The sequence below is a fragment of the Hyla sarda genome, chromosome 3 (genome assembly GCF_029499605.1).
Source record: "Hyla sarda isolate aHylSar1 chromosome 3, aHylSar1.hap1, whole genome shotgun sequence".
Classification (NCBI taxonomy): domain Eukaryota; kingdom Metazoa; phylum Chordata; class Amphibia; order Anura; family Hylidae; genus Hyla; species Hyla sarda.
In genome coordinates, this window is record NC_079191.1 from 430,381,596 (window position 1) to 430,405,195 (window position 23,600).

At 48.2% G+C, this 23,600-nt stretch overlaps 1 protein-coding gene across 9 annotated transcripts in view; it reads left to right on the plus strand.

The window, feature by feature from the left end:
• The first annotated feature begins 521 nt into the window (after nt 1-521).
• Nucleotides 522-23,600, plus strand: part of CDC42BPA (CDC42 binding protein kinase alpha) — a 239,612-nt gene continuing 216,533 nt past the window's right edge. For all 9 annotated transcript variants that reach the window (XM_056568475.1, XM_056568481.1, XM_056568476.1 and 6 more), the window contains exon 1: nt 522-833. In XM_056568475.1, the coding sequence (XP_056424450.1) occupies nt 656-833 (178 nt within the window). In that variant the 5' untranslated portion in view covers nt 522-655. The remainder of the gene's footprint in view (nt 834-23,600) is intronic.

The window sequence follows — 23,600 nt, forward strand, 5'->3', positions numbered from 1 at the left end:
GACCCCTCTGTCCTCTCTCTATGAGACCCCTCTGTCCTCTCTCTATGAGACCCCTCTGTCCCCCTCTCTCTCTATGAGACCCCTCTGTCCTCTCTCTATGAGACCCCTCTGTCCCCCCCCTTTCTCTATGAGACCCCTCTGTCCTCTCTCTATGAGACCCCTCTGTCCCCCTCTCTCTCTCTCTCTATGAGACCCCTCTGTCCTCTCTCTATGAGACCCTCTGTCCTCTCTCTATGAAACCCCTCTGTCCCCCTCTCTCTCTATGAGACCCCTCTGTCCTCTCTCTATGAGACCCCTCTGTCCCCCTCTCTCTCTATGAGACCCCTCTGTCCTCTCTCTATGAGACCCCTCTGTCCCCCCCCCTTTCTCTATGAGACCCCTCTGTCCTCTCTCTATGAGACCCCTCTGTGCCCCTCTCGTCCTCCATCTTCCCCGGGCCGTAGTCTCCTCCTCCGCCGCCTCCCCCTCTCCCGGCTCTCCTCCTCCTCCCCCTCCTCCTCCTCCCCTCGGAGCCCGCAGGATCCAGTGTGTGTCCCCGGGTCTCATCCTCTCGTCTTCCCCTCAGGACATGGCGGGCGGGGCCGGGCGGCGGCGGGTGAGCCGGCGGGCGGGTGCCGGGTGTGCTGCGCGGTGAGGCGGCCGGTGGAGGCTGAAGATGTCGGGGGAGGTGCGGCTGCGGCGGCTGGAGCAGCTGATGCTGGACGGGCCGGGGCTCCGGGGGGCCGGCTGGATGAGTGTGGAGAGCCTGCTGGACGCGCTGCTCTGCCTGTATGACGAGTGCTGCGGGTGCCCCCTGCGCCGCGACAAGAACATCAGCGACTACATCGAGTGGGGTGAGTCACCCGGATCCGGGTCACCTGGCTGAGGATGGGGCTTGGGGGCGCTGCTGCTGCTGCACTGGGGTCCCTGGCGATGATGTCATCAGTGGGGCGCATGGAGGGGTCACCTGGCCTGCAGCTGCCCCCTTGTCAGTGCTGGGTGCCCCTGGTTGTCATTGAGATTTGTGAGGCATCAATGGTGCCCTGGGGTGTTCTATAAATCCTCTGCAGTGTCATCATTATGTCATTCTGTGATAATGATTGTAATGGGGTGTCATCTGTGTGCCCTGGGGTGACATTGATTGTACTGGGGTGTCATCTGTGTCCTCTGGGGTGATATTGATTGTACTGGGGTGTCATCTGTGTCCTCTGGGGTGATATTGATTGTACTGGGGTGTCATCTGTGTGCCCTGGGATGATATTGATTGTACTGGGGTGTCATCTGTGTGCCCTGGGGTGATATTGATTGTACTGGGGTGTCATCTGTGTGCCCTGGGATGATATTGATTGTACTGGGGTGTCATCTGTGTGCCCTGGGGTGACATTGATTGTACTGGGGTGTCATCTGTGTGCCCTGGGGTGACATTGATTGTACTGGGGTGTCATCTGTGTCCTCTGGGGTGATATTGATTGTACTGGGGTGTCATCTGTGTCCTCTGGGGTGATATTGATTGTACTGGGGTGTCATCTGTGTCCTCTGGGGTGATATTGATTGTACTGGGGTGTCATCTGTGTGCCCTGGGGTGATATTGATTGTACTGGGGTGTCATCTGTGTGCCCTGGGATGATATTGATTGTACTGGGGTGTCATCTGTGTGCCCTGGGGTGATATTGATTGTACTGGGGTGTCATCTGTGTGCCCTGGGATGATATTGATTGTACTGGGGTGTCATCTGTGTGCCCTGGGGTGATATTGATTGTACTGGGGTGTCATCTGTGTCCTCTGGGGTGATATTGATTGTACTGGGGTGTCATCTGTGTCCTCTGGGGTGACATTGATTGTACTGGGGTGTCATCTGTGTGCCCTGGGGTGACATTGATTGTACTGGGGTGTCATCTGTGTGCCCTGGGGTGACATTGATTGTACTGGGGTGTCATCTGTGTCCTCTGGGGTGATATTGATTGCACTGGGGTGTCATCTGTGTCCTCTGGGGTGATATTGATTGTACTGGGGTGTCATCTGTGTCCTCTGGGGTGATATTGATTGTACTGGGGTGTCATTTGTCTACTCTGGGGTGATATTGATTGTACTGGGGTGTCATCTGTGTACTCTGGGGTGACTGATTGTACTGGGGTGTCATCTGTGTACTCTGGGGTGACATTGATTGTACTGGGGTGTCATCTGTGTACTCTGGGGTGACATTGATTGTACTGGGGTGTCATCTGTGTACTCTGGGGTGACATTGATTGTATTGGGGTGTCATCTGTGTACTCTGGGGTGACACTGATTGTATTGGGGTGTCATCTGTGTGCTCTGGGGTGATATTGATTGTACTGGGGTGTCATCTGTGTGCTCTGGGGTGATATTGATTGTATTGGGGTGTCATCTGTTTGCTCTGGGGTGATATTGATTGTATCGGGGTGATATTGATTGTACTGGGGTGTCATCTGTGTGCCCTGGGGTCACATTGTATTGTACTGGGGTGATATTGATTGTACTGGGGTGTCATCTGTGTGCTCTGGGGTGATATTGATTATAATGGGGTGTCATCTGTGTACTCTGGGGTGATATTGATTGTAATGGGGTGTCATCTGTGTACTTTGGGGTGATATTGATTGTAATGGGGTGTCATATGTGTACTCTGGGATCACATTGATTGTACCGGGGTGACATTGATTGTTCTGGGGTGTCATCTGTGTTCTCCAGGGTGACATTGATTTTACTGGGGTGACATTGTTCTGGGGTGTCATCTGTGTTCTCCAGGGTGACATTGATTTTACTGGGGTGACATTGTTCTGGGGTGTCATCTGTGTTCTTCAGGGTGACATTGATTGTACTGGGGTGATATTGATTGTACTGGGGTGTCATCTGTGTACTCTGGGTGACATTGATTTTATTGGGGTGTCATCTGTGTGCCCCAGGTGTCATGGACTGCACTGTGATGACATCGGTGTACCCTGGGGTGTCATTGATTTTGAAGTATTGTTGGGGTCACTAGCAGATGTATTTTGGGGTCTCCACATCACTGTGTCTCTACTAATGATCACATGACCTCAGATTCTCCAGGAAATTTGGCCTAGTATTTCCCATCTTTCCTCCTCCTTCCTCCTATTTCGCTTCCAAACTTTCCCTTATCCTTCACTTTCCTTCCTTCCTCACATCCTTCCTTTCTCACCCTTGTCCGTCCATCTTTCTTTTCATCCTTCTTTAGGGTCATCCTTCTTTAGGGTCATCCTTTATATCATCATTTCTTCCTTCCTCTGATTCTTCTTTCCTGTTATTCTTCTGCTCATCTTACCTTCATTCTTATCCATCCTTTCCTCCCTCCCTTCCTCCGTAATCCCCTTGTCCTTTCTTCCCCTCAACTTTTCTTCCTTACATCCTTCCTCTCGTTCTTCCTCTCGCGCTTTGTATGGTTCTTCCCCTCGTCCTTCCTCTTGTCCTTCTTAACATACTTCCTTCTCGTCCGTTCTTCCTCTTGTCCCGGCGGGTCTTCCTCTTGTCCCGGCGGGTCTTCCTCTTGTCCCGGGCGGTCTTCCTCTTGTCCCGGCGGGTCTTCCTCTTGTCCCGGCGGGTCTTCCTCTTGTCCCGGGCGGTCTTCCTCTTGTCCCGGCGGGTCTTCCTCTTGTCCCGGGCGGTCTTCCTCTTGTCCCGGCGGGTCTTCCTCTTGTCCCGGGCGGTCTTCCTCTTGTCCCGGGCGGTCTTCCTCTTGTCCCGGGCGGTCTTCCTCTTGTCCCGGCGGGTCTTCCTCTTGTCCCGGCGGGTCTTCCTCTTGTCCCGGCGGGTCTTCCTCTTGTCCCGGCGGGTCTTCCTCTTGTCCCGGCGGGTCTTCCTCTTGTCCCGGCGGGTCTTCCTCTTGTCCCGGCGGGTCTTCCTCTTGTCCCGGCGGGTCTTCCTCTTGTCCCGGCGGGTCTTCCTCTTGTCCCGGCGGGTCTTCCTCTTGTCCCGGCGGGTCTTCCTCTTGTCCCGGCGGGTCTTCCTCTTGTCCCGGCGGGTCTTCCTCTTGTCCCGGCGGGTCTTCCTCTTGTCCCGGCGGGTCTTCCTCTTGTCCCGGGCGGTCTTCCTCTTGTCCCGGGCGGGTCTTCCTCTTGTCCCGGCGGTCTTCCTCTTGTCCCGGGCGGTCTTCCTCTTGTCCCGGGCGGTCTTCCTCTTGTCCCGGCGGGTCTTCCTCTTGTCCCGGCGGGTCTTCCTCTTGTCCCGGCGGGTCTTCCTCTTGTCCCGGCGGGTCTTCCTCTTGTCCCGGCGGGTCTTCCTCTTGTCCCGGCGGGTCTTCCTCTTGTCCCGGCGGGTCTTCCTCTTGTCCCGGCGGGTCTTCCTCTTGTCCCGGCGGGTCTTCCTCTTGTCCCGGCGGGTCTTCCTCTTGTCCCGGGCGGTCTTCCTCTTGTCCCGGCGGGTCTTCCTCTTGTCCCGGCGGTCTTCCTCTTGTCCCGGCGGTCTTCCTCTCAGTTTTTCCTCTCATCGCTTATTTCCTTCTTACTTCTTCCCACTTATCACTTCTTTCCTCTCTTCCTTCCGTCCGTCCGCTCCATCTTGTGATCATTGGAGTGTCCAGTGGATGAGTCCTCTCATGGTGATCTGGTGCCTTATGTTGTTTGTTTCTTCTGTATCCAGGAGGTGGTCGGGGTCTGGTGCCCTGTGATGGGGTCGGGGTCTGGTGCCCTGTGATGGGGTCGGGGTCTGGTGCCCTCTGGTGGGGGCACAATGTGGTGAGGGTCCAAACAAGACGATAAAATACAACATAAGCATTTACATTGTTAGTGTTAGGATACGAGTCACAACCTGCGCCCGTCTGGTGAATTCTTGTGGACTCAAAATATTTAAAGGGAATCTCCACCTCCATGAGACTATGTTGTGGCGGTCCCTGTGTTGTGGCGGTCCCTGTGTCGTACTCTTATCTCCAGTATGGCCGCTGAGAGATAGATATGTGATAGATAGATGGATATATATGAGAGATAGATATGTGATAGATAGATACATATGGGATGTAGACATGTGCCGCTATAAACAGTAAAGCGTCTCCAGCTGTTGTAAAACTACGACTCCCAGCATATCCAGACAGCCTAAGGTTGTTTTGCAACAGCTGGAGACACATTTGTTTGGAAAACACTCCAGTAAACAGTATTCGCCTATGGAAGTTCTGTCCTTGCGGATCAGACGTGACTACGGGATCGGGCGTGTGTATATGAGTGACCTCCTGACCCTCCGTACTCTCCTAGATTGGCGCCCCAGGTCCTTCATATAAGTTATGTCACACACTTGGCGGTGACATGCGCCTCTATATAAGAATAATAGGTGACATGCGCCTCTATATAAGAATAATAGGTGACATGCGCCTCTATATAAGAATTATAGGGGACATGCGCCTCTATATAAGAATTATAGGTGACATGCGCCTCTATATAAGAATTATAGGGGACATGCGCCTCTATATAAGAATTATAGGGGACATGCGCCTCTATATAAGAATTATAGGTGACATGCGCCTCTATATAAGAATTATAGGTGACATGCGCCTCTATATAAGAATTATAGGTGACATGTGCCTCTATATAAGAATTATAGGTGACATGCGCCTCTATATAAGAATTATAGGTGACATGTGCCTCTATATAAGAATAATAGGTGACATGTGCCTCTATATAAGAATAATAGGTGACATGCGCCTCTATATAAGAATAATAGGTGACATGTGCCTCTATATAAGAATTATAGGTGACATGCGCCTCTATATAAGAATAATACGTGACATGTGCCTTAATATAAGAATTATAGGTGACATGTGCCTCTATATAAGAATAATAGGTGACATGCGCCTCTATATAAGAATTATAGGGGACATGCGCCTCTATATAAGAATTATAGGTGACATGCGCCTCTATATAAGAATTATAGGTGACATGTGCCTCTATATAAGTATTATAGGTGACATGCGCCTCTATATAAGCATTATAGGTGACATGCGCCTCTATATAAGCATTATAGGTGACATGCGCCTCTATATAAGCATTATAGGTGACATGCGCCTCTATATAAGAATAATACGTGACATGTGCCTTAATATAAGAATTATAGGTGACATGCGCCTCTATATAAGAATTATAGGTGACATGCGCCTCTATATAAGAATTATAGGTGACATGCGCCTCTATATAAGAATTATAGGGGACATGTGCCTCTATATAAGCATTATAGGTGACATGCGCCTCTATATAAGCATTATAGGTGACATGCGCCTCTATATAAGAATTATAGGTGACATGCGCCTCTATATAAGCATTATAGGTGACATGCGCCTCTATATAAGAATAATAGGTGACATGCGCCTCTATATAAGAATAATAGGTGACATGCGCCTCTATATAAGAATTATAGGTGACATGCGCCTCTATATAAGAATAATACGTGACATGCGCCTCTATATAAGAATAATACGTGACATGTGCCTCTATATAAGAATTATAGGTGACATGCGCCTCTATATAAGAATTATAGGGGACATGTGCCTCTATATAAGAATTATAGGTGACATGCGCCTCTATATAAGAATTATAGGGGACATGTGCCTCTATATAAGAATTATAGGTGACATGTGCCTCTATATAAGAATTATAGGTGACATGCGCCTCTATATAAGAATAATACGTGACATGTGCCTTAATATAAGAATTATAGGTGACATGCGCCTCTATATAAGAATTATAGGGGACATGCGCCTCTCTATAAGAATTATAGGTGACATGCGCCTCTATATAAGAATTATAGGTGACATGCGCCTCTATATAAGAATTATAGGTGACATGCGCCTCTATATAAGAATTATAGGTGACATGCGCCTCTATATAAGAATTATAGGTGACATGCGCCTCTATATAAGAATTATAGGTGACATGCGCCTCTATATAAGAATTATAGGTGACATGTGCCTCTATATAAGAATTATAGGTGACATGCGCCTCTATATAAGAATTATAGGTGACATGCGCCTCTATATAAGAATTATAGGTGACATGTGCCTCTATATAAGAATTATAGGTGACATGCGCCTCTATATAAGAATTATAGGTGACATGCGCCTCTATATAAGAATTATAGGTGACATGTGCCTCTATATAAGAATAATACGTGACATGTGCCTTAATATAAGAATTATAGGTGACATGCGCCTCTATATAAGAATTATAGGGGACATGCGCCTCTATATAAGAATTATAGGTGACATGCGCCTCTATATAAGAATTATAGGGGACATGCGCCTCTATATAAGCATTATAGGTGACATGCGCCTCTATATTAGAATTATAGGTGACATGCGCCTCTATATAAGAATAATACGTGACATGTGCCTTAATATAAGAATTATAGGTGACATGCGCCTCTATATAAGAATAATAGGTGACATGCGCCTCTATATAAGAATAATAGGTGACATGCGCCTCTATATAAGAATTATAGGTGACATGCGCCTCTATATAAGAATAATAGGTGACATGCGCCTCTATATAAGAATAATAGGTGACATGCGCCTCTATATAAGAATTATAGGTGACATGCGCCTCTATATAAGAATAATAGGTGACATGCGCCTCTATATAAGAATTATAGGTGACATGCGCCTCTATATAAGAATTAGGATAGAAAGTAGATAGAATCCCTTTAAGATTTTGTCCTGGGTCACCCTGATTATTAGTGGTCAGAGATGGCGCTAAGTAAAGGAGTAAATTAGAGCTGCCCCCCCCCCCCATCGCTGTTCTATCCAGAGGGTCCGCCGGGGGTCTGCGCTGACCACATCTACATAGTGACAAGAAGAGGCTGCAAGTGGCATTATCAGTGTCAGCAGATGTTCCACTTATGTGGTGTCACCGGAGGACACGGCCGACTGGTAAGCCTCGGATTCCCTGGCATACTGCGCCAGGAAGGGACCCAACAGCTGGTGACACCACGGGCATTGTGCCCCCCGCCTCCACCGCTTTCTGTCACTTATAGGATTCCTTTAATCCTGTGTTTACCAACCAGGGTGCCTCCAGCTGTTGCAAAACTACAACTCCCAGCATGCCCGGACAGCCTTCGGCTGTCCGGGCATGCTGGGAGTTGTAGTTTTGAAACAGGATACAGGTAAAATGAATATCGTGGATTATGTGGTGACAGTGGCATCGGATAAATGCTAACCTACAAATCCTATCAGGCACGATGGGAGTTGTAGTTTTGCATCACTTACATTGAGAAGAGATGGCATCAGGGGGAGACGGTGTGAGGCTCTGGGCAATGTTATGGTCACTCAGTGTACCCTGTAGGGATATATAGGATACAGGGGCGTATATTCTGTACGTAGAGGATGTAGAAGATTCAGAGGGGTAAGTTCTGAACATATAGGATGCAGGGGTTTATGTTCAGTATATAGGGGATGTATAGTATACAGGGGCGTACGTTCAGTATATAGGGGATGTATAGTATACAGGGGCGTACGTTCAGTACATAGGAGATGTATAGGATGCAGGGGCGTACATTCAGTATATAGGGGATGTATAGTGTACAGGGGCGTACGTTCAGTATATAGGGGATGTATAGTGTACAGGGGCGTACGTCCAGTACACGGGATGTATATAGGTTACAGGGGCGTACGTCCAGTACACGGGATGTATATAGGGTACAGGGGCGTACGTCCAGTACACGGGATGTATATAGGGTACAGGGGCGTACGTTCAGTTCATAACATGGTGTGAACGCGGTCAGGGCCGGTGCAGGCCCGTGCTGGGTATACAGCAGCTGATCCCTCATTGTAGTGCAGGATAACTCTCACATGTTCCAGATCCTGTAGCCCCGGCGGTGACACTGAGCGCATTGTCCTCTCTCATACAGCCCTCATTCTGACTGGCTGTTGTGTTTTAATAGTGAGAGTGTGTGTGTGTGGGGGGGGGGGGGGTGTTTAACCCAACTTTCCTAGACTCCTGAGTAGCCAGGGTCCTACATCAGTCAAGCAGGGGTACGAGTTACCGCGCAGGTTTGATGTACGGGATTTTAGGTGAAGGTGTGTGCTGGCCATTTTAGATCCAGTACAGATGTAGGGGGAGATTTCTCAAGGCCTGTGCTGAGGTAAAGTTGTCTCGTTGCCCATAGCAACCAATCAGATTGCTGCTTTCATTTTGCAGAGGCCTTTCTAAAAATGAAAGCAGCGAGCTGATTGGTTGCTATGGGCAACAGGACAACTTTTACTTTGCACAGGTTTTGATAAATCTCCCCCCGTAGTATCTAAATCCATCTCCTCACTCACACTACTGGGTGCAGCTGCAGCTTCGGCACAATGTGACAGCTTTATATGCCATTCCGTTTTGATGTAAATCCCAAGATTTAAAAGGGTTTTCGCATCCAGGTTGCCTCCATATGATGCAAAACTACAACTCCCAGCATGCCCGGACAGCCGAAGGCTGTCCAGGCATGCTGGGAGTTGTAGTTTTGCAACAGCTGGAGGCACCCTAGTTGGGGAACACTGCCGTCTAGGTGGAAACAAGAATGTTTCCATTCACTGACAACAAGCACAAATATTGGAAACGGTTTCAGGCTTCATTCGCATCTCGTTTTTGCAATACGGTTCCCTTATCAGGTTTTTTGTTAAAAAAAAAAACAACAAACGTATGTCTCAAAACCGGACCGAACCGTATAAAACCGTGTACAACCGTATATACCTCTGTATGGTTTTAAACCATATACGGTTTGAAAACGGATGTCCGGTTGCATACGGTTTGATACGTTTTTTTTTGGGGGGGGGGGGGAATGGATACAGTTTTATGTTTGGCCTGAAATAAATAAAGTTCTTCTTGTTCTATTTGTGGAAAGAACATTCGGCGTGCACTGCGCATGTTCAAACCGGATGGAACTGTACGCACATACGGTTCAGTACGGTTCCCATTGACATTTAAAAAAAAAAAAAAACATATACGGGTTGTATCCGTTTTTTTTTATCCGGACATAAAACCGTAGTAGACTACGGTTTTGTGTATGGGAAAAAAAAACGGATCAAACTGTAAATGATGCAAAACGTACACAACCGGATGCTACGCTTGGCATACGGTTTTCAATGGCGCGTCTATACGTACGGTTTGCAATACGGTTCCATACGGTTTTTACACTGAAACCGGATACGGGAACTGTAATTGCAAAAATGAGAGATGTGAATGCAGCCTTAATGATGTTTAGATAGCGGTGAGGTGACAGCGCAGGGGGGTGGGGCGGTCACACATCGGTGACAGCTGCCGGTGCTTTGACAGCTGGGGATGTGATCACATGACCAGGAGTCACCGGCCACCCACCTAGAATATCGTACATCCGTATTCACATTCAGGTGAGCATTCGTAGTAAGGGGTTTCTGCTTGCTGTCAGTGAACGAGAACAAACTTGCAAACTTCCAGAGACAATGAGAATACTTAAAGGGGTTATCCAGGAAAAAACTTTTTTTTTTTATATTTCAACTGGCTCCAGAAAGTTAAACAGATTTGTAAATTACTTCTATTAAAAAATCTTAATCCTTTCAGTACTTATGAGTTGCTGAAGTTGAGTTGTTATTTTCTGTCTAAGTGCTCTCTGATGACACCTGTCTCGGGAACTGCCCAGTTTAGAAGCAAATCCCCAGAATACCCCTTTAATACCCCATGTTATGCATTTTGTGCTACTTCCATTGACTTTAAAGGGGTACTCCCCTGGAAAAATATTTTTTTTCATTTAAATCAACTAATGCCAGAAAGTTAAACAGATTTGTAAATCACTTAAAATTGAAAAATCTTACTCCTTCCAGTACTTATCAGCTGCTGAATGCTCCACAGGAAGTTATTTTCTTTTTGAATTTCTTTTCTGTCTGACCACAGTGCTCTCTGCTGACACCTCTGTCCATTTTAGGAACTGTCCAGAGCAGGAGAGGTATGGGGATATTGCTATGGGGATTTGCTCCTACTCTGGACAGCAGAAAGCACTGTGGTCAGACAGAAAAGAAATCCAAAAAAGAAAAGAACTTCCTCTGGAGCATTCAGCAGCTGATAAGTACTGGAAGGATTAAGATTTTTAAATAGAAGTGATTTACAAATCTGTTAAACTTTCTGGGACCAGTTGATTTAAAAACTTTTTTTTTTAAGGGTAGTTGCGCCTGTGGTGTAGACCTGTGAGCTACGCTGTTTACGTAAGTTTGGGAATTAAAGGGGTACACTAGGGAAACAAAATGTATCCCCTAATGTCTGATAGCGCTGTAGGGGGGGGGGGGAATCCCTTTTCGGTTGGACACTGTGAATTCGGCATACATTTGGTACCCCTATAAAATCAATGAGAATTGCGCAAAATTCCATAACTCCCTTTTAAATAAATAAAACTTTTTGATATTTGTTGCCTTTTGATTTTTTTTTCTTTTTTCTTTTAAGACACCTGCTTGCTGTCAGTGAATTGGAACATTCTTTTTTTTTTTGTAAAAAAAACCTCAGATATATACTTATGGCAGCTGAGGATTTGGCACAGTTGTGTCCAGTCTGGACTTCAAATGTCAAGGGGTAGGGTGCTGCCCCCCCCAAGTGTCAAGGTGAAGGGTGCTGCCTCCCCAAGTGTAAAGGTGAAGGGTGCTGCCCCCCCCCCCAAGTGTCAAGGTGAAGGGTGCTGCCCCCCCCAAGTGTCAAGGTGAAGGGTGCTGCCCCCCCCCCCAAGTGTCAAGGTGAAGGGTGCTGCCTCCCCAAGTGTCAAGGTGAAGGGTGCTGCCTCCCCAAGTGTCAAGGTGAAGGGTGCTGCCCCCCCCCCCCAAGTGTCAAGGTGAAGGGTGCTGCCTCCACAAGTGTCAAGGTGAAGGGTGCTGCCTCCCCAAGTGTCAAGGTGAAGGGTGCTGCCCCCCCCAAGTGTCAAGGTGAAGGGTGCTGCCCCCCCCAAGTGTCAAGGTGAAGGGTGCTGCCCCCCCCCCCCAAGTGTCAAGGTGAAGAGTGCTGCCCCCCCCCCCAAGTGTCAAGGGGAAGGGTGCTGCCCCCCCCCCCCCCAATTGTCAAGGGGAAGGGTGCTGCCCCCCCCCAAGTGTCAAGGGGAAGGGTGCTGCCCCCCCCCCCCCCCCCCAAGTGTCGAGAGGAAGGGTGCTGCCCCCCAAGTGTCAAGGGGAAGGGTGCTGCCCCCCCCAAGTGTCAAGGGGAAGGGTACTGCCCCCCCAAGTGACAGGGTGAAGGGTGCTCCCACCCCAAGTGTTGGTAAGATACTGCCCCCTAAAGTGTCAGGGCTGAAAGGTGCTGCCCAGGGGTAAAGTCCTGGGAAAATAAGTAAAGGAACAGCACTCCAACTCCATTCCACTCAAGGCCTGATCCTTCAGGACTCCTGCTAATGGGAACAGTATTCCTGCTTTGGAAAAGGTGCAGGAACTCCGTTCCCATGCGTTCCTGCAGGACTTGAGCCCTGGTGCTGCCCCCTAAAGTGTCAGGACAGCATAATCAAGAGAGTCCCAGGGCTGCAAGAAAACCAGAGAGGACCCCGGCCCCTCCTGTCCATCTGCTCTGGCTGGTAATAGGGGGGTCCCCGCACTCACATGCCCCATTTACTTGCAGGTTTTTGGAGGTTACCGGACCCTCCGTCACAGATGATCGCAGGCGACGTTTCCTTCCTGCTGACAGTGCAGATAAATAATTCAGGGGCCCCATCTACATTATATATGTGCGCACTTATGGATATAGATAATAGTCTCACGCCATCTGCCCCGGACCACGCCGGTTAACCCCTTCATCTCTTGACAGCTCTGGATAGGTGACGGAAGCACCGACTTTCTTATTTATTTGTATGTCGCCAACCTATTCTATAGTGGAGTATAGGAAGAGAGAACGGGACCTCAATGAAAGGAACAGTCCAGTTTTGCCACTATCCCTTTTCTATTGGAAGACCCCTATATTTTGGGGAGACCCCCCCCCACCCCTTTGTTACTACCAAAGCACTAGATCCACTGCACTTACTGACAAAGTGGGACGGGGGAGCCCTGCCACTAATAAATGCTGTTCTTCATTTTTAAGACCTCTGCTTGCTTCATTCTCAAGATATCTGCTTACTTTATTTTCAAGACCTCTGCTTGCTTCATTCTCAAGACATCTTCTTACTTTATTTTCAAGACCTCTGCTTGTTTCATTTTCAAGACCTCTGCTACAACCTTGTTCCCATGTATCTAGTTAGGTAAAAAAGAATGAAGGATGGATAGATATTGTTTAGCGCACGCCGATACATCGTAACGATTGCAAAGCTGAAACGAGAATATTTCTATTCGCTGACAGCAAGCGGCGGTGTTGGAAATAGGGAGAAGTTGTTATGCACAAGTTTATTGGAGCTGCTGCACTACAACTGCGACTCAACAAATCTGAAACAAGAATATTTCTATTCACTGACAGCAAGCGGCGATTGTGGAAAGAGTCAAAATTTGATACAGTCTTTTAAAAAGTTGCAGCTGCAGCAAAACTACAACTCTCATCATGCCCTGACAGCCGAAGGCTGTCAGGGCATGATGGGAGTTGTAGTTTTGCTACAGCCTGAGAGCCATAGGAAGGGAAACATCATCATCAGGGATGAAGGGGTTAATCGGTGGTGCCCGTATACCTTGCCGCGTACGCTCGGGTATATAATAGAGACGTGCCACTGAATTATTGATGCCCAAGTCTTCAGCATTGGATCTGATAGTGGCAATGTCTGTGGATTTCTGATCTATCTGCTCCTGGGAAAGCTGGGTTTTATAGAGAGGGAGTTGTATTACTGCTTAAATTACAAAAACGTAGCTGCTTCTTCCTTTTTTTTTTTTGTTTTCTCCAGAAACAGCGCCACTTTAATCTTCAGGTTGTTTGCGGTATTGCAGCTCTGTTTCATTGACGTGAATTGGGCCGAGTTGTAACGCCACACACAACCCGAGGTGAGGCGTGGCGCTGCTTCTTTAACTGCACTGTCTTACCGTTCAGGAATCTGGAAAAGTTGTGGAAGCCGTAAGGCCTCATCGTATACAGATCTTGAGTGCTGTTAGGTTAGGACAGAACAGATAATTGATACATTGTAACAATTCAAAACTGGTTCCCAATGTATCCAGTTGGAAAAGAATTATCAAGACTTCTTGGGTTCACACGGATACATTGTAGCGATTCTTAAACTGTCACGATGATGGTTTTTAAAGGGGTACTCCATCGGAAAACTTTTTTATTTTTTTTTATTTGACTGGTGCCAGAAAGTTAAAACAGATTTGTAAATTACTTCTATAAAAAAAAAATATTCACCCTTCCAGTAGTGCTGGGCGGTATACCGGTTCATACCGAATACCAATTTTTTTCCCCCTCACAATATGAATTTTGCCCATACCGCAATACCGGTTGGGCCCCTCCCCCCCGCGCATGAGTGAATTATCCGCCGCAGCGCGCTATCCCCACATCGGGTAACTAATCATATGTGACCCGCGAGCGCTATTCTGCTCCCCCCCCATATGAATTATGTCCCCACATCTGTTCCCACATCATGTCACCCGCGTGCGCTCCTCTGCGCATCCTCATACGATTTGCGCGCCGTTAGCGCTAGAAATCTGTAGTACAAGTAAGGCTGCAAAAATAAACAAAACAAACTCTTAACTTACCTTCCGACGTGGTGCCTCCTCATGGTCTCTCCGCTGCGGTCCTGGGGATGGGAACGTCACAGAGCCGTTAGCTTATCACCGGCCGCAGCGATGTCCCGCCCCGGCCGATGATAGGCTGGCGGCTCTGTGACTATCCCGTCCAAGGAAACAGCAAGAGGACCACAGCGCAGGACAGTGAAGACGGTAGCAGAGCAACGGGGGGACGTAGGCAGGTTAGTTAAAGTTTATTTTGTTTATTTTTGCAGCCTGGGAAACGTTATTTGTAGTACAGATTTCTAGCGCTGCGGCCCGAAACTCATAGGAGGATGAGCAGAGGAGCGCACGCGGGCGACATGATGTGGGGACAGCGCAGCTGACAATTAATTGTGAGGGGGGGGGGTGTTGGGAGAGAAGCGGCGCCCAAGTCACATGGGTGGGCGGGGGGAATACCGTTAAATACCGTGAAACCGCAATCACTTAAAAAGATACCATGATACACGTTTTTCCTCATACTGCCCAGCCCTTCCTTTCAGTACTTTTTAGTAGCTGTATGCTGCAGAGGAAATTCTTTTCTGTTTGAATTTCATTTTTGTCTTGTCCACAGTGCTCTCTGCTGACACCTCTGTCCGTGTCAGAAACTGTCCTGAGCAGGAGAGAATCCCCATTACAAACCTGTGCTGATCTGGACAGTTTCTGACACGGACAGAGGTGTCAGCAGAGAGCACTGTGGACAAGACAAAAATGAAATTCAAACAGAAAAGAATTTCCTCTGTAGCATACAGCTGCTAAAAAGTACTGGAAGGGTAAGATTTTTTTAATAGAAGTAATTTACAAATCTGTTTAACTTTCTGGCACCAGTTGATATATAAAACATTTTTTTTCCCACCAGAATACCCCTTTAATTTAGAGCAATTTTGAATGTTTCTATTCACTGACAGCAATCAGGGATGTTGGAAAGAACAAGTAGTTGATTCACACAGTCTGTTAGAAAGTCGCCATACATTTCATAGTATGATCAGTACACTTATACAAATTTTTGCTGTTGCACGCCTTATTGTAAATGTAAAAAATCTTTCTAATGTACGTTGTATAAAAAAATTACGTTTTTCTGTTTTATTTGTGTTTAAAAAAAAAAGCTGCCACTAGGTGTCTCCCTACTTGTCCGTTGCACATTTCCCCCATCTCTTGCACAGAATTTGGACTCCTGATGGCCTGGCAGAAGTCCAAAATCAGGAAATGCAGTCTGGAGTGCTGAGGGGGGTATGTGTGTGCAGCCTTAGCCAATCATAGATCATCTCACACTGAACTGCTCTGGGCTGTGTGTAGCAGAGTGAGGGAGGAAGTTCTCCCCTGTATGGCTTCACATGATGTCACGCCTGCTGGGGAACGCCCCTTCCCAGTCTGTGAATCTGACTGAGACTGAGCAGAAAATACAGAGAAATATCAAGGTTGAAAACAAAAAAAATAATAAAAATAAAGGCCGGGGGTGGTTTATCATGATGGGGGCAGGGAACTGGGAGGATTATAACATTTAACAACATCATGACAGGTCCTCTTTAATGACTTAAAACTGGACATTTTAAGTGATGACATCGTGCTGGGTTTGGTGATGTCACTAGTCCTAGAGGTCATGTGATTTGTCACCCTGCGCTCTGTATATTGTCCGGAATTGGGGAAAAGAAAACTTTATTGTGCAACAATTCCATTTTATTTGCATAAATCTGGACGATCCATTTGAGTGATGACATCCTGATGGGAGTTGTAGTTTTGCTTATATTTCTCCCAGCTGATGATTTCAAGCAATAAATATCTAGTAGAGGATCCTGTATGACAGTGGTCTGCAAATGGTGAACCTTCAGCTGTTGCAGAACTACAACTACCAGCATGCCTGAGAGCTGTAGTTTTGCAACAGCTGAAGACACACTGTTTGGAAAACATTGGTTTAGGTAATGCCATCCTGCTGGGTCCGGGGTTGCCATCCTGCAGGGCCCGGCGTTGCCATCCTGCTGGGTCCGGCGTTGCCATCCTGCTGGGTCCGGGGTTGCCATCCTGCTGGGTCCGGGGTTGCCATCCTGCTGGGCCCGGCGTTGCCATCCTGCAGGGCCCGGCGTTGCCATCCTGCTGGGCCCGGGGTTGCCATCCTGCTGGGCCCGGGGTTGCCATCCTGCTGGGCCCGGGGTTGCCATCCTGCTGGGCCCGGGGTTGCCATCCTGCTGGGCCCGGGGTTGCCATCCTGCCGGGCCCGGGGTTGCCATCCTGCCGGGCCCGGGGTTGCCATCCTGCCGGGCCCGGGGTTGCCACCCTGCCGGGCCCGGCGTTGCCACCCTGCCGGGTCCGGCGTTGCCATCCTGCCGGGTCCGGGGTTGCCAAACAAAACGCATAACTGCTTTATTTCCAAAAACAGCGCCACCCCTGATTACAGGTTGCACCCGGTATTGCAGCTCGGCCTCCATTCACTCCAGTGAATCTGCAGTACTGTGCACGACCCACAGACAGGTGTGGCGCCATTTTCAGATCCGCCATCACTCATTGTGAGGTAGGAGATCCCAGTAGCGCCCTCTGTAGTTGGCGATGTACCCGGCTACTGGGCCTGTACCTTGGGATGCCTGTGCCAGCTGCAGCTTCTAAATGTCAGTGACAGGAACTGCGCACTTCTTTCCCGCTGGCGATAAAACGTTGGCCGGCTATTGTGAGCGGCGGCGGTCTGCTCGCTGGTGATAAGTTCTTTCTTTTCCCGCAGGCTGCAGGGCACAACAGACATAAAGCGGTGTTATTATGTAGCTGGCAGAACGTGCCAAGCCTCTGCCTCCACCCTCCACCGCCTTCCTCCTCTCACCTCGCCCCGGCACGGACACAACCAAAATGTTGTTTTGGGAGAGGAAATGCGGCACAGGATTCTTAGGAGCGCCAGGGTGGACTGCTGGCACAGCGGGCACTGGTGGGGTCGGCATCCAGATGTTGTGAAACTACAAGTCCCAGCATTTTGTATCAGTGCTACAAAAATATAGCTTGTTTATTGTATAATGAAAAGTTTTTTTACTATTTACAAGATCTCTGCTGGCTGTCAGTGAATGGGAACACTTATTTACCTCTAGACCAGTGTTTTGCAGACAATGTGCCTCCAGCTGTTGCAAAACTACCAACATGCCCAGACAGACAAAAGCTGAGTTTGTTATAGTTGTATCCAGTCTCACATTGGATACTTTGTTACAATGTATAAGGGAAAATTGGTTACTACTCTTCCTCCAGTGCAGTGTTTCCCAACCAAGGTGCCTCCAGCTGTTGCAAAACTAGAACTCCCAACATGCCCGGACAGCCGAAGGCTTTGTGGGCATGCTAGGAGTTGTAGTTTTGCAACAGCTGGAGGCATCCTGGTTGTGAAACACCGCTCCAGTGTTGAAAATTCTACTCACCCGTTTGTCATATGAATATAATCCAGCTTTCCTAAATTCCAGAATAGTACTACTTCCTTGGCTACTACTCTTCCTAGGCTTCTACTCTTCTTCCAGTGCAGTGTTTCCAAACCAAGGTGCATCCAGCTGTTGCAAAACTACAACTCCCTTGGATACTACTCTTCCTCCAGTACAGTGTTTCCCAACCAAGGTGCCTCCAGCTGTTGCAAAACTACAACTCCCTTGGCTATTACTCTTCCTCCAGTACAGTGTTTCCAAACCAAGGTGCCTCCAGCTGTTGCAAAACTACAACCCCCTTGGCTACTAGTCTTAATCCAGTACAGAGTTTCCCAATCAAGGTGCCGCCAGCTGTTGCAAAACTACAACTCCCAGCATGCCCGGACAGCCTTCGGCTGTCCGAGCATGCTGGGAGAAGTAGTTTTGCAACAGCTGGAGGCACCCTGGTTGGGAAACACCGCTCCAGTGTTGAAAATTCTACTCACCCATTTGTCATATGAATATCACCCAGCTTTCCTAAATCCCAGAATAGTAAGTCTATTCAATCCAAAGATTCTTCCCCACATTTCTACTGCTGTAAACTAATTACCTCTCAGGAGGTTGTAAAAGCTGGGTGGCAACCAATAGGGTCACCAGTACAGCTCACAAGTGTGTTCTCACCCAGCTTTCCTAGATTCCAGAATATCAAATCTATTCCACTCAATCCAAAGATCCTGAGTATAGCTGAATCATTTTAAAATGAAATGTTCAGCAACTTCGATTCTTTGCTGTTTTTAAGATCTCCGCTACCTGTCAGTGAATGAAAACATTATCATTTACCTCCTATAGGAGTGTTTCCCAACCAGGGTGCCTCTGGGAGTTGCAAACTACGCTGTCCGGGCATGCTGGGAATTGTAGTTTCACAACAGCTGGAGGCACAGTACAGTCTTTGCTACAGTCGTATCCAGTCGTAAATCTAGACTGATGCATTGTAGTAAACTTCATGCAAGAGTTGACGCAACTGTAACAAAATCTCAGCTGTGAGAAGTACTAGTTTATTTGACAACTCTCCGGAAGTTGTGCAACTACAACTCCCAGCATGACCTATCGGGGGCGTGTATCAGCTTCATGTAAATATAGCTTAAAGGGGCTTCCGGAATAAGAAAACAGAAGATTTCTTGTTGCATGCGATATTGCGGCTCCGTTGCATTAAAGTGAATGGAGCCAAGATGTAATACCACACACAGTCTGAGAATAGGTGGGGCGCTGTAATCAGCTTTGTTTTTCTATCCCTGGATAATCCCTTTAAATATTTTGTAATGAAAAGTTTCGCAACTTAAATTTTTTACTGTTCTCAAAATATCTGCTTGCTTTCAGTGAATGGGAACACTATTATTTACCTCTAGAGGAGTGTTTGCCTACCAGTGTGCCTCCAGCTGTTGCAAACCTACAACTCAGGCCACGCTGGGGGTTGCAGTTTTGCAACACATGGCGACCCCCCCATGTATAATGTTTATGTCGTATACAGGTTTCTGGGCCGCTCCCGCCATTGTCTGGCCCTTCTGTGGTCTGAGGTGCGGGGGGCAGGTGTCCGGCCTTGTTCTCCACTTTTATTTCCTGTTTTTTAATAATTTTGTGCCCGGCTCTATAAGAGGAAGTCGGCTCCGAATTCAGGAATCAGGTTTCTACCCATGAGATGAGAATTACAAAAGATTAACCCCAACAGCGCAGGACACTCATTGGACGCTTCCTGTCCTCGTACACCGGCTGCCTGGGAAAAGTCTGAGGCTGCGTCACTAGGAGTGAACGGGACAACAATCTGGGATCAGCAGAGATCAGAGCTGGGATCAGTGGGCAGAGAACAGAGCTGAGATCAGTGGGCAGGGATCATTGGGCAGAGATCAGAGCTGGGATCAGTGGGCAGGGATCAGTGGGCAAAGATCAGAGCTGGGATCAGAGCTGGGATCAGTGGGCAAGGATCAGTGGGCAGAGATCAGAGCTGGGATCAGTGGGCAGAGATCAGAGCTGAGATCAGTGGGCAGGGATCAGAGCTGGGATCAGTGGGCAGAGATCAGAGCTGGGATCAGTGGGCAGAGATCAGAGCTGGGACCAGTGGGCAGAGATCAGAGCTGGGATCAGTGGGCAGAGATCAGAGCTGGGATCAGTGGGCAGAGATCAGAGCTGGGATCAGTGGGCAGAGATCAGAGCTGGGATCAGTGGGCTGGGATCAGTGGGCAGGGATCAGTGGGCAGGGATCAGAGCTGGGATCAGTGGGCAAGGATCAGTGGGCAGAGATCAGAGCTGAGATCAGTGGGCAGGGATCAGAGCTGGGATCAGTGGGCAGAGATCAGATCTGGGATCAGTGGGCAGAGATCAGAGCTGGGATCAGTGGGCAGAGATCAGATCTGGGATCAGTGGGCAGAGATCAGATCTGGGATCAGTGGGCAGAGATCAGAGCTGGGATCAGTGGGCAGAGATCAGAGCTGGGATCAGTGGGCAGAGATCAGATCTGGGATCAGTGGGCAGAGATCAGATCTGGGATCAGTGGGCAGAGATCAGAGCTGGGATCAGTGGGCAGAGATCAGAGCTGGGATCAGTGGGCAGAGATCAGAGCTGGGATCAGTGGGCAGAGATCAGAGCTGGGATCAGTGGGCAGAGATCAGAGCTGGGATCAGTGGGCAGAGATCAGAGCTGGGATCAGTGGGCAGAGATCAGAGCTGGGATCAGTGGGCAAAGATCAGAGCTGGGATCAGTGGGCAGAGATCAGAGCTGGGATCAGTGGGCAGAGATCAGAGCTGGGATCAGTGGGCAGAGATCAGAGCTGGGATCAGTGGGCAGAGATCAGAGCTGGGATCAGTGGGCAGAGATCAGAGCTGGGATCAGTGGGCAGAGATCAGAGCTGGGATCAGTGGGCAGGGATCAGAGCTGGGATCAGTGGGCAGGGATCAGAGCTGGGATCAGTGGGCAGGGATCAGAGCTGGGATCAGTGGGCAGGGATCAGAGCTGGGATCAGTGGGCAGAGATCAGAGCTGGGATCAGAGCTGGGATCAGTGGGGAGAGATCCTGCTCGTGGTGTTGGGGGCGCCTATATACCTCCATGACATGCTGCTCGTGGTGTGGGGGTCGCCTATATACCTCCATGACATGCTGCTCGTGGTGTGGGGGTCGCCTATATACCTCCATGACATGCTGCTCGTGGTGTGGGGGTCGCCTATATACCTCCATGACATGCTGCTCGTGGTGTGGGGGGCGCCTATATACCTCCATGACATGCTGCTCGTGGTGTGGGGGTCGCCTATATACCTCCATGACATGCTGCTCGTGGTGTGGGGGGCGCCTATATACCTCCATGACATGCTGCTCGTGGTGTGGGGGTCGCCTATATACCTCCATGACATGCTGCTCGTGGTGTGGGGGTCGCCTATATACCTCCATGACATGCTGCTCGTGGTGTGGGGGTCGCCTATATACCTCCATGACATGCTGCTCGTGGTGTGGGGGTCGCCTATATACCTCCATGACATGCTGCTCGTGGTGTTGGGGTCGCCTATATACCTCCATGACATGCTGCTCGTGGTGTGGGGGTCGCCTATATACCTCCATGACATGCTGCTCGTGGTGTTGGGGTCGCCTATATACCTCCATGACATGCTGCTCGTGGTGTGGGGGTCGCCTATATACCTCCATGACATGCTGCTCGTGGTGTGGGGGTCGCCTATATACCTCCATGACATGCTGCTCGTGGTGTGGGGGTCGCCTATATACCTCCATGACATGCTGCTTGTGGTGTGGGGGTCGCCTATATACCTCCATGACATGCTGCTTGTGGTGTGGGGGTCGCCTATATACCTCCATGACATGCTGCTCGTGGTGTGGGGGTCGCCTATATACCTCCATGACATGCTGCTCGTGGTGTTGGGGTCGCCTATATACCTCCATGACATGCTGCTCGTGGTGTGGGGGTCGCCTATATACCTCCATGACATGCTGCTCGTGGTGTTGGGGTCGCCTATATACCTCCATGACATGCTGCTCGTGGTGTGGGGGTCGCCTATATACCTCCATGACATGCTGCTTGTGGTGTGGGGGTCGCCTATATACCTCCATGACATGCTGCTCGTGGTGTGGGGGGGCTCCTGCGGGGGCAGCACCCAGGTGTCACATTCATCAGACACACGTTAACTCTTTGCTGTTTGTTAGTCCGGCCATATACTGAATAGGTAACCTAAAAAGTCTGGGGCTCCCGTCCTGATCTGGTCTGAATCCTCATAGATTCATTGGGGCGCAGTAAATGACATAATTTGGGGTCTTTTAAGGGGTCTCCATTGTTTCTGCTCCCTTTTTCCAGGCATCATGTGGTCTCCCGAGGTCATTGGGGGAGATTTATCATTGTCGATGTGAGGTAGAAATCATTGACACCCTTTCAGTGCTGTATGTTTTGTCGGTACAAAATGTATCAACCGTGCGCAATCTTGTTGATAAATTTTGCGCAAACATAGACATTCCTTCATGTTTCTACCGTCTGACACATTGGTACGCGCAAAACTTTTTTTTTTTTTTATATATTTATATTTTATATATATATATATATATATATATATATATATATATATATATATATCTCCACTGGCTCCAGAAAGTTAAACAGATTTGTAAATTACTTCTATTAAAAAATCTTAATCCTTTCAGTACTTATGAGCTGCTGAAGTTGAGTTGTTCTTTTCTGTCTAAGTGCTCTCTGATGACAAGTGTCTCTGGCACCGCCCAGTTTAGAAGCAAATCCCCATAGCAAACCTCTTCTACTCTGTGCAGTTCCCAAGACAAGCAGAGATGTCAGCAGAGAACACTGTTGCCAGACAGAAAAGAACAACTCAACTTCAGCAGCTGATAATTATTGGAAGGATTAAGATTTTTTAATTTACAAATCTGTTTAACTTTCTGGAGCCAGTTGAGATATAGATAGATAGATAGATATATATATATATATATATATATATATATATATATATATATATATATATATAAAAAAGTTTTTTTTCCTGGAAAACCCCTTTAATATCTAAACAAAAAATGTGCAATATTAAATCAGGGTGCGTTCACTCGGCCGTCTGCCCCTGTTTTTTTTTATCCCCGTTTCGGTTCCGTTCTTGTAGGCTGTAAACAGATTAAAAAAACAGTTTTAAATAAATCCCATTAATGTCACTGGGATTTTCTTTACAACCCGCTTACATCCGTTTGTACCCATCTGCACTCATTTCCGTTTTTTGACGGCAGAAAAAAAAACTGCACATGCGTTATTTTTTCTCCCGTCAAAAAAAGAAAATAACAGAAGAAAAAAATGGATACAGTAAATTTTACATTGAAGTCTATGGAAAACGGACGTGCCTTTATTGTCATCCGTTTGCATCCGTTTTTACAATCCGTTTTTTTGATCCGTTTTTACTTCTGGGCATGCTCAGAGCAAAAAAATGTATATATATTTTTTTGGTTTGTTAACTAAACAATAACTGATCCAAATGGATAACATCCATATGCATGCGTTATTGTCCGTTTTTTTGGGGGGGTTTTTTTGTCCGTTTTTTTTTTGATGGGAGAAGAACGGGACGGGTCTAGACGGCCGTGTGAACGCAGCCTTTTAGCATGTAAAGCATTTTTGAACACGT